At 39.9% G+C, this 16,113-nt stretch overlaps 3 protein-coding genes and 1 non-coding gene across 4 annotated transcripts in view; 1 reads left to right on the top strand and 3 right to left on the bottom strand.

The window, feature by feature from the left end:
* LOC117299929 (galanin receptor type 1-like) overlaps positions 1-1,893 on the bottom strand; it is a 28,249-nt gene extending 26,356 nt beyond the window's left edge. Inside the window, exon 1 of the mRNA XM_033783534.1 lies at positions 1,655-1,893. The gene's annotated coding sequence lies outside the window, so the exon portion shown is untranslated. The remainder of the gene's footprint in view (positions 1-1,654) is intronic.
* A 2,327-nt stretch (positions 1,894-4,220) lies between these two features.
* LOC117299927 (microfibril-associated glycoprotein 4-like) lies at positions 4,221-8,352 on the bottom strand. The gene is made up of 4 exons (XM_033783533.1): positions 8,068-8,352; positions 5,949-6,091; positions 5,222-5,486; positions 4,221-4,806 (listed from the first exon to the last, which is right to left on the bottom strand). The coding sequence occupies exons 1-4, from the start codon at positions 8,204-8,206 to the stop codon at positions 4,370-4,372; spliced, it is 984 nt and encodes a 327-aa protein (XP_033639424.1). The 5' UTR covers positions 8,207-8,352; the 3' UTR covers positions 4,221-4,369.
* On the bottom strand, positions 6,590-6,671 carry Trnal-aag. The gene has a single exon. It is a non-coding gene; the product is annotated as a tRNA-Leu (tRNA).
* Positions 8,353-11,848: 3,496 nt separating the features above from the next.
* Positions 11,849-15,447, top strand: LOC117300058 (fibrinogen C domain-containing protein 1-like). Its single transcript, XM_033783731.1, has 4 exons — positions 11,849-12,144; positions 12,878-13,026; positions 13,447-13,714; positions 14,267-15,447. Exons 1-4 carry the CDS (start codon positions 12,006-12,008, stop codon positions 14,518-14,520), a joined length of 810 nt encoding a protein of 269 aa, XP_033639622.1. The 5' UTR covers positions 11,849-12,005; the 3' UTR covers positions 14,521-15,447.
* Positions 15,448-16,113: the final 666 nt, after the last annotated feature.

Raw genomic sequence — 16,113 nt, 5'->3', positions numbered from 1 at the left:
TGGGTGGGTGAATGGATTAATATTTTGTGAATTAATGAAAGCTTGCCCCATGATTACCTTAATGCGTATAAAGACACGTATAAAAAGGGCCTGTATGTTTTAACGCCACACGAACTGTGGACCTGTGAACCAAAAGAAGCACACATAATGTGGAGACTTGAAACACATTGTTGACTTACACACCCACACGGTGTTATTAACAGTGTTAAAGAATATGATTTTCCTTGTTAATGTCCACACAGTGACTGCTGTAGACCTTTATCGTGGGGCGGCCATTTTGAATTTCTCCCATTGATATCAATGTTACCAAACCGAGGCTGGAAGAACAAAATAGTCTGGTTCCTACTGTCAAAATGATTACTTAGCAGTCATTATTGTTATTTGATACGAGGGACATGACAAAGATGTATGCAGCATTATAAAGGTCTATAGCTACATAGCTGTGTGTCTTGTGTGCTTTTAAGGCTAATTCATCAACCCTGTTCGCTGTCCATATAGATCTATTTATCATAGACACTAAAGGAGTCAAATGGAAGACTTTTGATAAGAAACTTAACCAATTACAATTCATCAATACTGGCTATTTATTGAAAAAACACTTACCATTGCACAGACTCATCTCATGCCTATGTTTTAGTATGGAGGTATGGTTATAGCTAGACCCAGTAACTGGGGCGATGTAATCCTTTTTCATTATCGGTCATAGTTTACTTGTGCCCCAGCTGAAGCCATTCAATGTTCAAAACAGCATCATAATGACCGATAATGACAAAAAGTTGGGGGGAAAATGAGTACAGCGCCCCAGTTACTGGGTCTAGACTGTAGCGATTTCACCGTAGCCTCGTTACTCATTACCTGTTAATATTTGCTGTAAAAGACTTGTTGCATGCAGTCTTTACATTGGGCCACGAGTTTTTTGTGAGAACCGCTGTAGCTTTCACAAATAAATACCTATACCAGGGCTCAGCAAGCCAGCCTGAGCTCAATCGGGCTGATGGAGCTACTAAGCGCCAAAATTTGCTTAGCATGAAATGTTTGCCTTGATACAAACAGGATTACCAACCCAATTCCCTTGTAATTTTCAGGATAAGCAAACAACAGCTGAATAATAGAAACAAGCAATACGCAACAAATGGGCATTTGGTTGACACAATTCTGTTTTTATCAGTGGCGAAATTTCATGCTAAGCACATTTTCGTGCTTAGCAGCTTTATGAAATTGGGCCCTGGGAAGTTGGACTACAGGGATACAAAGAAATTGAAGTTTTGTTTTCATTATTCCTGTTTGTTTACAAAAGCTATCTCTCAGCCAAACTTCAAGATGAAGTAATTAATTCTTGACATCAGCTTCCTTGATACTGATTAGGTTTTCTGACTCTCATGCCCAAAACATTAATTTTTCAATCTGATAACACATGGAACACAGTGACAACCAGCCAGGTACACCACCTCATTACAATACACTATGCACTGTTACACAATGCACCAGACTATAGGTAGCAATTTGTTTTTGACACAAGTAAACATTGCGGCTAGAATCAAAATGGCGACTGAATGTTTATTAACAAGTTTTATAAATGAAACACTTAGACTGAAATGGATTTACTCTGCCGGCATCTTTTCAAGTTTTAATAAGTTTTGCCCCTGAATCTTACCGTTGTCTTTTTGATGTTTGCTGAGAGTCAGAAAGAATGATTGATGGTGATGATTTAGCGGCATTTCACCAGGGAGCTGGACAGCGGTTCGGTCGGTTCTCTGTTTACTTCACATGGGACCAAAAGATAAACAGCCCCCTCTGGAGTTTCAACCACGTGCGCATAGACCGTGCAAGTCCCTCGAGTGTTGAGCAAAAGAAAACATGTCAAACGAAGACTCTATTAATTAATTGATATCAAAATCTTCTTTTGAAAGATACACAATTCTCGAAGCTAAATAAATCCATAGCAATTTATGTTATTAATACAATTACTTTTTTTATATTATATCTAGAAGAAATAATAATAATATTGTACATTGCAATGTAAACATTTAAACTTGGGGTGAGAATGTTCACTTAAAAAACCCATGTGCGAATCATGCCTGTATATTAGTGCGACTAATATATTGCTTAATGATTACATACACGTCAGTTTGGTGAAATATTAATTAAAAAGGTGGTTTTAAAGCCACACTCTAGAGTAAAAGAAACTAAATCGCGCACCCCCCCCCAAAAAAATAATAAAACATTGAACTTATGGTCAGCTCATCAGATGGGTTCGAACCCACGAGCTTTAGCATCTATGATGCATTGTATTGTGATACAACAGAAACGAACTAAACAGATAACCAGGAATACACAAACAAAATTTGATTTTTATCTCAGTTACAAATTTTCTTTATTGGCTTTATTAGAACTAGAGCATGCAGAAGTAGCAGTTAGCTCAATATTATAAAAACGATGAATAAAAACAGTGAGAAATTTCTTTTTCTTGAATGTATTTTTGTAACTTCAATACGAATTGTCAGTGGCACCTCACAGACACCGTAGAAAGCTAAAATTCAGACGTAACGTAAGTCGTGCACAGTAAAAGTCACGCATGACGTCACAGTGTCGTTAAAACCGAGACGATTTTACACTGCGGCCTGGCAACTGACGGAGAAATTGGAACGGTTTTTAGAAGCTGGTCACAAAATGAAAACAAAAATGGATCCAGCATCAAACAAAACCTGTCACTCATTAAAAGATGCGTAAAATGCGACTGTGTGCATAACACGAGAAACACTATCTTTATTGATGGATTGGTTGCTTATAATTATATTATTCTCTGAGGTTTTCGTTTTAAAGGTAGTGTACACTATTGGTAACTCAAAATAATTGTTCGCATAACCAACTTGCTTAGTAATGAGTTATGGAGAGCTGTTTGAGAAACGGCTCCCTCTGAAGTAACGTAGTTGTCGAAAAAGATGTAATTTTCCACGAATTTGGTTACGACACCTTAGAATTAGATTTTGAGGTCCCGAAATCAAGCACCTGAAAGCACACAACGTCGTGTGACAAGGGTGTCTTTTCTTCCATTATCATCTCGCAACTTCGACGACCAATTGAGTTCAAATTTTCACAGGTTTGTTATTTTGTGCATATGTTGAGATACACCTATAGTGGGAAGACTGGTCTTTGACAATTACCAATAACGTCCAGTGTCTTTAAGATATTGAGAGTGGGAAGGGGGGGGGGGGTCACAGAAGCGCTGTTGACTGACTCTGCTTTGAGGGACGACCCTTACAAACAAATCCTTGGTCAATATTTATTCTCCATTAAGAATAAGATGAAAAATGTGAAGGGGAAATTTTGTCGTACAATCATAATTGATGCCCACAAAACAGCACAATATTTTATTTTATTATACTTTTTCGATCTACTTTAATTAAAAGGAGCTTCATCTTCATCATAATCAATCATGACTCGGTGTAAATTACAAAACTAGCATCAATCAAACAACCGCTTACGAGTGTAAAAGATCATCCTGTCCCAACGGTCCCAACACTTGACCAGTCGGGCCCAGCAAACACAGTTTATTGTCCACATGGCCACATGGAACGTTATCAATATCCCTTGCCACATGGAACGTTATCAATATCCCTTGATGAATTTTTCACTATTCTCTCAAAAAGTCAGACAGTTAAAACTTTCTCCAGTTGTACAATTGATTGAAAAGTATTGAACATGATAACCAGTGAGTTTAAGACGTCATGGTGACGTCACAAGACTGATCTGAGGAGGAAGCAAAGCTATGAGGAAACATAAATGACAAAAAAAAAGAAGAAGACAGAAGGTAGAAAAGGCTCGAATATTTGAAATGTGTCTGTGACTTGTTTACCGTTTGATAAAAGCATTACAATTGCAGAAACAATCTGCTTCTCGAGGAGGGCGTAGGCCGAAAGTATTATGCTTAAAGCCATTGGACCCTTTCGGTACAGAAAGTTGACAGATTTACAAATAACTCACAGGGTTTACAGAAGGTAGTGGTAAAATACTTCTCTTGAAATATTATTCCATGAAATGCTTTACTTTTTGAGAAAACAGTAAAACAATATCAATTCTCGTTAACGAGAATTACGGATTTATTTTAAACACATGTCATGACACGGCAAAACGCGCGGATACAAGGGTGGGTTTTCCCGTTATTTTCTCCCGACTCCGATGACCGATTAAGCCCAAATTTTCACAGGTTTGTTATTTGATATAGAAGTTGTGATACACGAAGTGTGGACCTTGGACAATACTGTTTACCGAAAGGGTCCAATGGCTTTAATAAAAATAGAACCATTCGGAAAAAGCGTGCGTTTAATTTTCGCTAGAAATGAGAAATTTTTGAGATTGTTGAGTTGCTTTACTGTTTCTTGTTCTTTTTACTTTTTCTCGGTTGGATGGTTCGATCTCCGTCCAGGTTACCGTCCCCAGATTCTCCCCCCTCTTCTGAGTCGAACAGCACCTCTTGCTCCGCCCCCTTTTTCTTTTCATCCTCCTCCTCCTCGCTTTCCTCGTGCTCATCTCGACCCCGTGCGCGTTTCCTATCAGCTTCAACCATCGGTCGGAACTTCAACTCTGTACGACGAAGCGAATACGTCACACCCCTCCATGTCTCCCACATGACCCCTTCGCCAAAGTCCGTGTGAACACCAGCCAGGTAGCGAGCGTTGAGGTTGCTGTTACCACATGAACGCGGGTACCACCATGCCCCTCCCCTGAAAGAAGAACACGCCCCTCCGGAGAGATCACTGTCACGTGTTGAGAAGGGGCTGTCTGAATGGGCACTCAATGAGTCACCTGGTATGAGCAAAACAAGAGAGGGCGTTAGGCTGCTGGGTTCGACTTAAAGGGAGAGTCTACCTTTGGTAATTGCTCCAAAATGACCATCAAACTTGCTTTGTCAAAGAAGCAGTACAGCTGTTGATAATGTGTAACGTTTTAAGAAACAACTCTCTCCTAAGGAATGTAGTTTTAGAGAGGGGGATTCAATACCATTAACCTGAAAACGTTTCTGCATGAAACGTTTCTCAGATTGTGTATTCCAATGGCGTTTATTCTTCCTGCAACCGAACGTTTCCAAAAACCAAAGGCATAGTTTGCCTTTAATGAGTATTCCCAAATTGCAATACCTCTACAACGAAGTAGAGGGTGGGTTTTAATACTACCAAAGTTGAAGGGACTATGGGAGGGTATACATGTAGGAGTAACATACCAGCTTTTCCACCTGTAAAGTTGCCAATGTGCAGCCTGTAATTCTGCGTCTCCGTCCCTACTCGAAAATCAACGTACGTTGCCCAAGCTTTCTTGCCGTTAAAATCCTCCAGATCTACCCGTAGGAGGTAGTCGGCTTGCATGGTGATGTGGTGTAGATGTTCGTTGCCTAGCCAGAACTCTGTGCCAAGTCGACCGAAGCCGAGCCGGTAATCCATCCAACGGGTGTTGAAATCTTCACGGCCGTCGTATCGACGCTGGAAAACCTGCAATAGTTTCACACGACACAAAATACATTAAGATTTGTTTTTAAGCTCTTTCAATTGAGTTCAAGAAAGTGTGTTCACTTCATTTCATGGTAACTTTAATAAAATTGTAAACATATATAATGTATGTTTTGATGATGCATAAATGATAGCTTTAGGGTCATTATAAAGGCACTGGACACCTATGGTAGTTGTCAAAGACCATTCAGAAACATGAGAAAGGCGTCACGCATGATATTATCACAAGGTAAAATATTTTAGTGAGAAGTTATCTGTTTCTCAAAAACTACGTTACTTCAGAGTCAGGAAGTCAATTCTCACAATGTTCTATAATATCAACTTAATACTAAGTAAGTTTTTGTCAATGTATATTTCGTGTCACTACTAAACAACGTCCAGTGCCTTAAGCCTAAAGGTTAAACCTTTTTCTTCTTTTTTCTTAAAACAAGGATTTTTTTGTACCGTCCAGCCACCACCGTCTGTTTCCATGTCGCAGTACACGCGGAGTGATATGCAGAGGTAGACATCCTGCGGGAATATTGTGTACACTCCGCTTTTTGTCACCCCTTTATTCTGAAGATCCTTACAGTCACTAGGTAGAGGTTCTGATGAATAAAATAAAATCAACATGATTTGAAACCATATCTCAACAAATTGGCATCAGGTTAAATAAGTGTTTTCTTCCGGTCCTTTAATCTCTGTTGGTCGCGGTTCGAATCCCACCTCGGACCGGAGTCTTGCACCTGTCGCACAGGCTGTATACTCCCCAAGGAGCTGATGTGGTTTAAGGAATGATTTAAGGCCCAATGACCAGGGGTAATATTGTTGGAAGCGTTTTGAGAAGCCCTTGGGTGTGAAAAGCGCAATACAAAAACTGGCTATGATTAATATTACTTTCTATCCCTACCCAACTGATTATACGTGGGTATTCCCCTTTCGGGGGTTTCCTCCAAAACATCTAAAACTGAACATTTCTTCTCATTCCCTATATATCCTGTTATGGCACCAATTTTACTGTTGGGTGTGGAATAAATAAATAAATAAGTATGCACAATAGAAAAAAATTTAAAAACAAACTTGAGAAAAGACTATAAAAAAACACTTGGCAGCGGTGGGATTCGAACCCACGCCATCGAAATGACTGGTGCCTTAAACCAGCGCCTTAGACCGCTCGGCCACGCTACCTTGATGACCTTCGAGCAAAACTCATTGCAGTTACTCTAATGACTATTGACACTGCACTATCAACAATCTAAAGTCTACACAGCGTACAAAGATAAGATCACGGGTAAATAATTAATTACAAAATAGTCAGAGCGAATGTGAAGTCGCAGTATCGGCTCCAATAATCCTTACAGAGCTGTGTTTACCGCAGAGAAAGGACCCCCCCCCCCTCTTTTTGTTTACAAGCAATCACATACATTATGTTCATTCATTAATAATTAACGGCTAAGAATTACACTTGCACTGGCAGTGTTATAAGATAATGTCACGATGTGGGCCAAATTACATATAGCTACAAAAATTTGCTTAGCATGGAATTTCAAGGGTTACCACCCAGATGTTCATTTGCTGTATATTGCTTTGGTTCAGCTGTTGTTTGCTTATCCTGAAAATCACGTGGATTTTTGGTTGGTAATCCTGTTTTTATCAAAGAAGAAATTTCATGCTAAGCAAATTTTTGTGCTTAGCAGTTCTATGGAATTGGGCCGTGATGATTGGGAAACTGCTTTACAAAGTTCACAATGTTTGTTTTGAGTTTATCTCGTGCGACCATATTCACCGATACATGAAACTACAAACTGCTACATCAGCTAATACCAATATCATACATATAAAGTGCTAGGATGGACGACCACGCACGCCTGACATGACAAATATCATTACTGACTTAAAGACACCGGACTTCTTCGGTAATTGTCAAAGACCATACTTCTCACTTGGTGAACCTCAACATAAGCATAAAATGACAAACCTGTGAAAATTTGAACTCAATTGGTCGTCGGAGTTGCGAGATATTAAACAATGGAAGAAAAAACACCATTGTCGCACGAAGTTGTGTGCATTCAGATGCTTGATTTCGGGACCTCAAAATCTAATTCTGAGGTCTCGAAATAAAATTCAAATATTTTTACTTCTTTCTCGAAAACAACATTACTTCAGAAGGAGCCTTTTCTCACAATGTTTTATACTATCAACATCACTCCATTGCTCGTTACCAAGTAAGTTTTTATTCTAACAATTATTTGGAGTAATTACCAATAGTGTCCAGTGCCTTTAAGGTGTGGAGCCTTGTCATAATTTGTGGCAATAACATGATCCAGTTTTGCATAACCCATTGAGGAATTACCTACCCTAGCTGTGTGAAACAGGATATATATTTGCCATTTCATAGTGTCTGTCAAACTAGCGTTTCTGGACTGTTTCAAAAACACTTTGATATGGAATTTATCACAGCCATGACTCTTCAAGAGTAGATATACCAATAGCGTCCACTGCCTTTAATGTTAACATTTACCTACTCTAACTAAAAATGAAAGACCATCTTTAAAAAAAAAAACATGTACCAGTTTCCACTCACCTTCTGCCAAGATATACGATTCTGTTCCTTCACAAGGAGGATGGCATTGTGCATTGCAAACCCAAGTGTACCTGACCAACAACAAAGCAAGAAGTAGTGAAAACTTGCAGAGGGAAATCGGTTTCAAAAAAGGCCCCATCTTGCGTGAGAGTGTGAGAGAAGCACACCAGTACACGGGGAGACTTGCGTGATTTCTGACCCCACACCAGCTCGCGGTCCCCCTCAAGGCCTTGTCTGACTTTTATGTTTCATTGTGAACCGGTTTCACATTTCAGAAATCCAGGAATTGATATTTACGAGAGTTGTTATTGTTCTCGATGGGGCAGCGACTCACGTGAACAGGTGTGACAAAAAAAAAACAGTTTAGACTTCATACAAAAAAGTTAGAAAATCAAATAGAAAAACACGTCTGGGTTCATACCTTAATCAATTACCTTGTAGGTTCCATACACTACCGTATCATGTTTACAAACTTTACCAACAACTCTAAGTACTAGCGTCTGTAAAATCACAAGGCCATGTCACCCAGGCTAATTTCTTTCAGTTAACTTCTGGAGGCAACGACTATGTACGCACCAGGAACACTGCAGCAACACAAGGGACATTGTTAAAGCTGTAACTTATCCCCAGAAAAATAAGGGGGGGGGGGGTTGGCTGGAGATGGTTGCCTGTAAATTGCCTCGTATGACGTGGCCTGTACGGGTTTGGGCAAGTTAATTAATTCAATATGAGAAGTCAAGTTTAAAGACACTATAGACACTATTGGTAATTGTCAAAGACCAGTCTTCTCACTTAGTGTTTTTCAATTTCTCAAAATATGCATAAAATAACAAACCTGTGAAAATTTGAGCTCAATATTGGTCGTCGAAGTTGCGAGAGAATAATGATAGAAAAAGACGCCCCTGTTGCACAAGTTGTGTGTTTTCAGGTGCTTGATTTCGAGGACCTCGAAATCTAATTCTGAGGCCTCAAAATCAAATTCAAACATTTTAGTGAGAAATTACTTCTTTCTCAAAAACTAAGTCACTTCAGAGGAGTTGTTTCTCACAATGTTTTATACCACCAACAGCTCTCCGTTACTCGTTACCAAGTAAGGTTTTATGCTATTAATGTGTTTGAGTAATTACAAACAGTGTCCACCCACACTGCCTTTGGGTTCACTATAAACTCTATTAAAGAATTACTTAACTTTGTGGATGTGCGCAAAAAAAAAAGGACTTAAATGACATTACTGGATAAACATTACTACACCGACACACTTATTACTGTCACTCGCTCCTCTACAGCTGTAAATTCTTGCAATGCTGCCAGACTAGATTTTCAGGCTAGACGTTGTTCACCCCAAAGTCAATGAGCTATTTGTGGTATAAGGAGTATCTCACCTTACACGAGCCGAAGAAAGTTTGGCCGAAAGATGGCGCTCTTCGTTTTCCTCTTTAACAGAGCTCATTTTGAAGGATTTTGCTTCGCTCGTCACAGCACCTCTTCTTAATCAACGGCGCTGGGATGAGCAAACGTATAAAGCACGCGAATTGGTTAAAGCTTAGTCCCATCATGCATCACACTCACCATCACACACACTGCACGCATGACGTACTTCCTGGTCAACAATCTGACCAAGCTGATTAGCCCATCCCAGCGGTCCTGGATAGACCCTGGGGGCTAGGGCCGAGCGAAGGGTTTTGCGACATGGAGGAGTCAGTTTTCTTTGGTCGCATGGTGGCTGGACGCTCCGTCCACAACCTAATGTAAAGTCTAGTCTGGCACCCTGTGTGTACACATGCGGTTTTTGAACGTTGAAATAATTGCAGTCTAGTTCGGCACCCTGTGGGCGCACACGCGGGTTATACGAACCGAAGATGCTTCTAATTGCAAGTTGTCCAACCCTCCCAATCAGAGCTATGCATTTAACGGGCTTATCTGCTCATCCTGCATACTACAACAGAGGGGAAGAGGGGAAAAGTCTGCTCATCCTGCATACTACGGCAGAGGGGAAGAGGGGAAAAGTCTGCTCATCCTGCATACTACGACAGAGGGGAAGAGGGGAAAAGTCTGCTCATCCTGCATACTACGACGGAGGGGAAGAGGGGAAAAGTCTGCTCATCCTGCATACTACGACGGAGGGGAAGAGGGGAAAAGTCCGAATTAGCAATGTGTCTCTTGTAAACAGACGTTAATAAAAAAAATCCATGTTGAAACATAATAGATGTTAAATTTGCATCGGGGATAAAGAATATTAATTTTGGTTTTTACCCATACACCGATGTGTGTTAGCACTGTATACTCAGTACTTTCCCGAGTCCTGTGAAAAATGTACAACGTGAGACGTAATGGCTATTTATAGCATGCCCTTAATGTTTCTGTCTCACATTTTTAACTAAGTACACGTGTTTTAGAATCTGAGTTACTGGGTCTGCGACTAGACTAGACTTAATGCTATAAGGGTAAGCTAACTACGTCATTACACACCCATATCCATTGGGTGAGATTTGATGGTTCCAATACGTACATGTATGTACATGTACATGTACGTACACAGAACTCTAACAGGTGTATGACGTCATCAGATTGAATAGTCAGACCTATATATAGCGGAGACATTGCAACTATTTTCAGCTTCTAGTTTGATGTATTACATAGACACTCGAGCAGTTCAAGTACCACTTAATACCAGGGTCCGATTTCACTTCAGCAGAAAATTATCACTTGACAGAAACGGTCAGGATACCAGTCACAATTTTTAATGACATGGTATATTTTGGCTGGTGACCTTGTTCTTGCAGGCCTAACTTTATAGTGCTAGCTACATTCCGCTCTTTGAAATTAGACCCAGATATCATGCGTTAAAATTAATAAGACCAACAAAACAGCTATTTTTCCATTGGGAGTTATGAATAGGTTCAGAGAGTAGAAGAACACAACTATCACACGTACTGGTGTCACCATGTTCCAGATCAGGAGGTTGTTGGTTCGAATCCTACCAACTAACCGCTGATTTCACAATGACTAGATTAGGTATTAAAGTTTTCAGATAATGAGTCACAAATTCTTGACTTGTGCGATTCATAACCATAGACTTTGAACCAATGTTCGTGTGAGAGAGGTTGCGTTGTCAGCTTGGTGTTTATGTCCACGGCAAACTGGGGAGTTTGTCAAGTTCCCTTGACGGGAAGACCATCTAAACAAACAAACAAACAAACAGTTACACAAACTTTAGGATTACACCCCCTTTTAAAATGTGTATCGACCTTTGTTTTTTGGCAGAGGGGACTACTGTAAAGGGTCAGACCTTTCCCCGACCTTCAACAGGAGCAAAATTGAGTAATTACTACGAAAATAAAAATCCTTTTAGTCAAGGGAGTGGATGAATGTCTTTAATCCATGTTTCCGTTACCCAAACTCTACCCTCATTGACCTTATCCGCTTATTTGTGCTTCGTGTCAGGTAGTGCATAGTCGAGGCTATGACGCGCGTTGTCTTAAAGGGATTTTCACTTTGCAAACTCGACTCTAGAGTCAGACAAATCAAATCTCACCCAAGATCCCCAAAACTGTCTCCATAATTTTTAAATTGTTTTAACACTTAAAACAGATACGATGTAACACCAAAAGCTAAGATGTCATTATGTAATTAAGGTCTAAGACGATGAGGGTGGTTGGTGTGGGTGTGCCCTCATTTTATGTTTCCCTACTTTGAAATGGACTGTCCCACGTTTCGTACGTTGTCTATGAGTCATTTTAGCACAGCCGGTCGGCTTACGCGCTCGTGAGGGGGGCAACACCTTCCTTTACCATTACGCCAAGAGCCCGAACCATACCAAGCCCTCCGAACTCGGCTACTAACTTCTTGATGTGTTTGGGAACACTTAGAATTTAAGACAACTTCTAAGGTTGGTTAGACCTTTTTAGAAAGACCTTTGAGTGACTCTTCAATTCAAGATGGAGGGAGTGGTAAGAGTAGTCGCGTTACTCCTTTGTATCGCGGTATCAACAAGAGCCAAGTTTTCAGATAAAGCCGACAAATGCTGCCCAGACGAGTGCTGTAATGGTATCTTATTCGGAGGACTAACTGGCAATGGTAAGAACTTAAAAGTAGCTTGGAAAGATTGAAACAGCCTACCCCCCCCCCCCTCTCCTCACCCCACACCCACCCAACCCCTCTTACATGTGTGGTTACTAAACGAAACTCTCAAAACCCTTTTCTACCTTTTTCAAGTGGGAAAACTTGTCTTCACGAACGTAAACCTGAACCGATTCAAATTTTGGGTTTTAAACTGCATGATCAGAGTTTTCAATTTTAATGTAATTATTATTATAGGGTTTGGTAACACGATCCGAGGCAACTTGGAGGCAACCAAACTTTTCACACAATGTCTTACGATCGCTAAGAGAAATCAGTGAACGTTGTTATGTAGATGCCTTTTCTTCTTTGAGATTGTCTGAAACCGGTTTCCTGTAAGTTGCCTTGTGTGACCTGGGCCAAACTTCATAGAGCTGCTAAGCACAAAATGTTTGCTAAGCATGAAATTTCTTCCTCGATAAAAACAGGGTTACCAACCATTTCCACATGATTTTCAGGATGAGCAAACAACAGCTGAATACCAGTAAAAAGCAATATGCAACATGGAAATTCGGTTGGTAAACCTGCTTTAATCAAGGAAGAAACTTCAAGCTAAGTAAATTTTTGTGCTAAGCAGCTCTATGAAATAGGGCCCTGATCCCAAGTCACGAAACAAAAATGGTAGGATTTGAGAGTTCAACAAAGCTGAAATCTTTGCGAGGTAACTTAAAACTTTGATTTTTTTTTTCAGCACCTGAGTTTTTACCGAAGGACTGCAATGACATCAGAGAATTGGGCGGAGGAAAGGATGGTCTGTACACCGTTTATCCTGCCTATGTTGATAGCTGTGAAGGAGTCAGGGTATACTGTGATCAAGCAACTGAAGGGGGTGGCTGGACGGTAAGTAAATGATTTAGTTGATTAGATCGTGGGTTCGAATCCCACCCGAGTAATATACAATGCGATTTGTTGTCACAGAACTTAGGTATACAAAAGGACTGAGTTTACAGTGCTAACACATCAGTTTAAGGGTTATAAAACGAAACTTAATAGTATTTTTTTATGTGTTCAATTACTTGACACAGCTCTAGAATTGCAAAGGTCGTGGGTTCGAATCCCAACGAGTAGTATGCCTGTGATTTTTTTTTAAGAACTCGGGAAAGTACTGATTATTCAGTGCTAACACACATCAGCGTAAAGGGTTGAACCAAAACCAATAGAATTTATTCATCCTATTCAGTATCTGTTATAGTACAATTCGACGTTTCGATCATTATGCTTTGATGGTCTTCAAGACAATTATTTTGTTTCTCCCAATAGGTGATCCAGCGACGTATGAATGGCTGGGTGGACTTTGAGCGTGGATGGGACGAATACCGAAACGGTTTCGGGTTCTTGACTGGGGAGTTCTGGCTCGGTCTCGACATCATTCATCACATTTCAATCCAGGGGCCCTATGAGTTGATGGTCTTCATGGAGGACTGGAGGTTCACTATAGTCAAAGCCCACTATTGGAATTTCTGGCTTGGTGAAGAGGCTGGAAATTACACCCTCCACGTTAAGAACTACGACCCCAGCAGTGATGTTGGTAAGAACAAAACCCCGAAGCAATATTGCGGTTTTCTTTACACCAACATTGCCACTGACACAGTGCGTTTCAATGGGGATATTTGATTCGATTCAAAAAGGGAACCCTTGGGGGAAAAATTATGATTTTTTTTAGAATGGCAATTAAACACAACATAGAAAAAATGCCCCCCCTGGAAACCCGTTGAAAATGTCTGTGGTGCCGCAATGATCCATGCTTGGTCTATTTTAGGTCAACGAACTTATCTATAGCGTTTTGGTATCATTTTATCATTTTAGAATAGGTTGTACAAATGCTAGACTGTATACTACACCAACCTTAATTTCTTGTATTGCACTCCGCCCTTGTCTTTCTCCACGTCTCAACTACCATCCGTCTGCAACTCCCCTTGCCTTTAAAGACCCATCTGAAAAACAAAGAATTTTAGAAGTGTTACTGCACATCGCCGATCAGCATCATTAGTCAGTGTAAGGAGAATCACCCCGTGCAGTAATCTTTTCCTATTGTTTTAGAATAGACCCTTAATCATTCAAATTCGTCTTTTCTCCTCAGGTGATGGTCTCTCCCAGCACAACGGGATGATGTTCTCGACCGTCGACCGTGACAACGATCGTTTCTTGGGTAACTGTGCCGTCGATTACACGGGGGCTTGGTGGTACAACAGCTGCCTCCAGTCCAACCTCAACGGCCGGTACCTACGCGGTAACTCGCCTAGTGCTTACGGTCAGGGAATCGTCTGGAACCCTTGGACTGGGTACACTTACTCCCTCAAAACTACGGTCATGATGATACGCCCAAGGATTTAGTCACATGTTTTCTAATGGGGGCCGCCATTTTTTTTTAACTGGTACCCTGGTTTTAGTCCAATTATGGTTTCAAAAGAGGCCGCCATTTTGTTTTAACTGGTTTCCTGTTTTTCAGTCGGTGGAAAACTGCGGTCATGATGATATGTCCAAGGATTTAGTCACGTGGTTTCCAACGGGGCCGCCATTTTGTTTAAACTGGTTCACTGCTTTTCAGTTGGTGCGATGCTGAGTACAATTATTTCATAAAACAGAAAGTTTTGCTTGACAAATTGAGTGAGGGACCAGCCACTAGTATGCAAACTTGATTCAGTTTTGGCTGGTAACCTGTTTCTGCTAAGCAATACTACTCTGTGCTTAGAAAGTTTTGGCGGCAACTAATTTATCAGATGAATATAGAGCGGGGATTAGAAAGAACGAAGAAACTTTCATTTGGCATTAATCAAAACATAATCCATGTTTTAAAAAAAAATTCTTTGAACAAGATGTCGAATTTCAAATTGCAGGATCTGAAAAATGTCTGTACCTTGTTTATATAAGTTAGAACATATTTTAATGTTAAATAAAAAAACTTAAAACGAATCCATAATTCCTAAACGTTTACATCTTTTACCGTGTTAATAATTGGTAATTTTTAATGGTATTTTTCCATTCAAAAATTTCTTGTTTAATTTGTGTCAGGTATTGATGTTCTTTGCAATTAAATTGTAAATAAATTTTATAATAAATAATAAAATGAAGCCAGTATAAACAAATACTGTTTAAGAAAGTGCGTTTACATGGAAGTATTGGTGAACAGTGATGAAAAGTGATATTAATGAATATTTCTTAAGAAATAAAGTAGACTAAATTGTGCAATGTTAAGCTTATGTTGAGAAACATCGATTCTAAAAGATGTGAAATAAAAATGATTTAATTTGATTCAAATTATACAAATGACTTCTGACTGACATTCACTAGTTTTTGTCTTGAAACTAGCTTTAGACCTACGATTACATTTATTCACTGCCCACATCAGCAAATCAAACAATAATACATCAATTTCTTAAGATTAAAATTTTATCGCCATAATAAGTATTAAGAAGGAGACTGACTTAATAAATTTATGAATAATTTGGGGTTGAACAAAGACAAATATTGACAGAGCGGGACTTTAACCAACGACCGGCTGAATAACTCATTGGTCGATCGCCGCTACGTTGCAACGTAGACTGATTCGAACCAACGCAGTCAATTTTTCTTTTTTTCAACCTAAGTATTATTGTGCCCAGATTGTCATCTTGGGTCTTTTATTAAAATGAATCATTAAATTGGCATGAGCTCATGTGCGGGGGGGGGGGCAGTGGAATGGAATTAGACTGGTATCTAGCCACAAGCACTTTCATGACACATCCTATTTGAGGAGACAAGGCACCAGAACCATTAAGAATGATATTATTTACATTTCTGTCGCAGATTTTCTTTCAGCATGCATTTACAAAGGGTGCCACAAACCTTTATCTTTAGCTTTTTCTTGTGACCTTGCCACTCTCTTTGTGACCTCTCGGTGACCTTCGTGTATCACTGTACGCTAGGTCAAGTGTGACTGCAACTAAA

This window comes from Asterias rubens, chromosome 15 (assembly GCF_902459465.1).
Source record: "Asterias rubens chromosome 15, eAstRub1.3, whole genome shotgun sequence".
Taxonomy (NCBI): Eukaryota; Metazoa; Echinodermata; class Asteroidea; order Forcipulatida; family Asteriidae; genus Asterias; species Asterias rubens.
The sequence above is the reverse complement of the archived record's forward strand: the minus strand, read 5'-3'. Positions and strand labels throughout refer to the sequence as shown.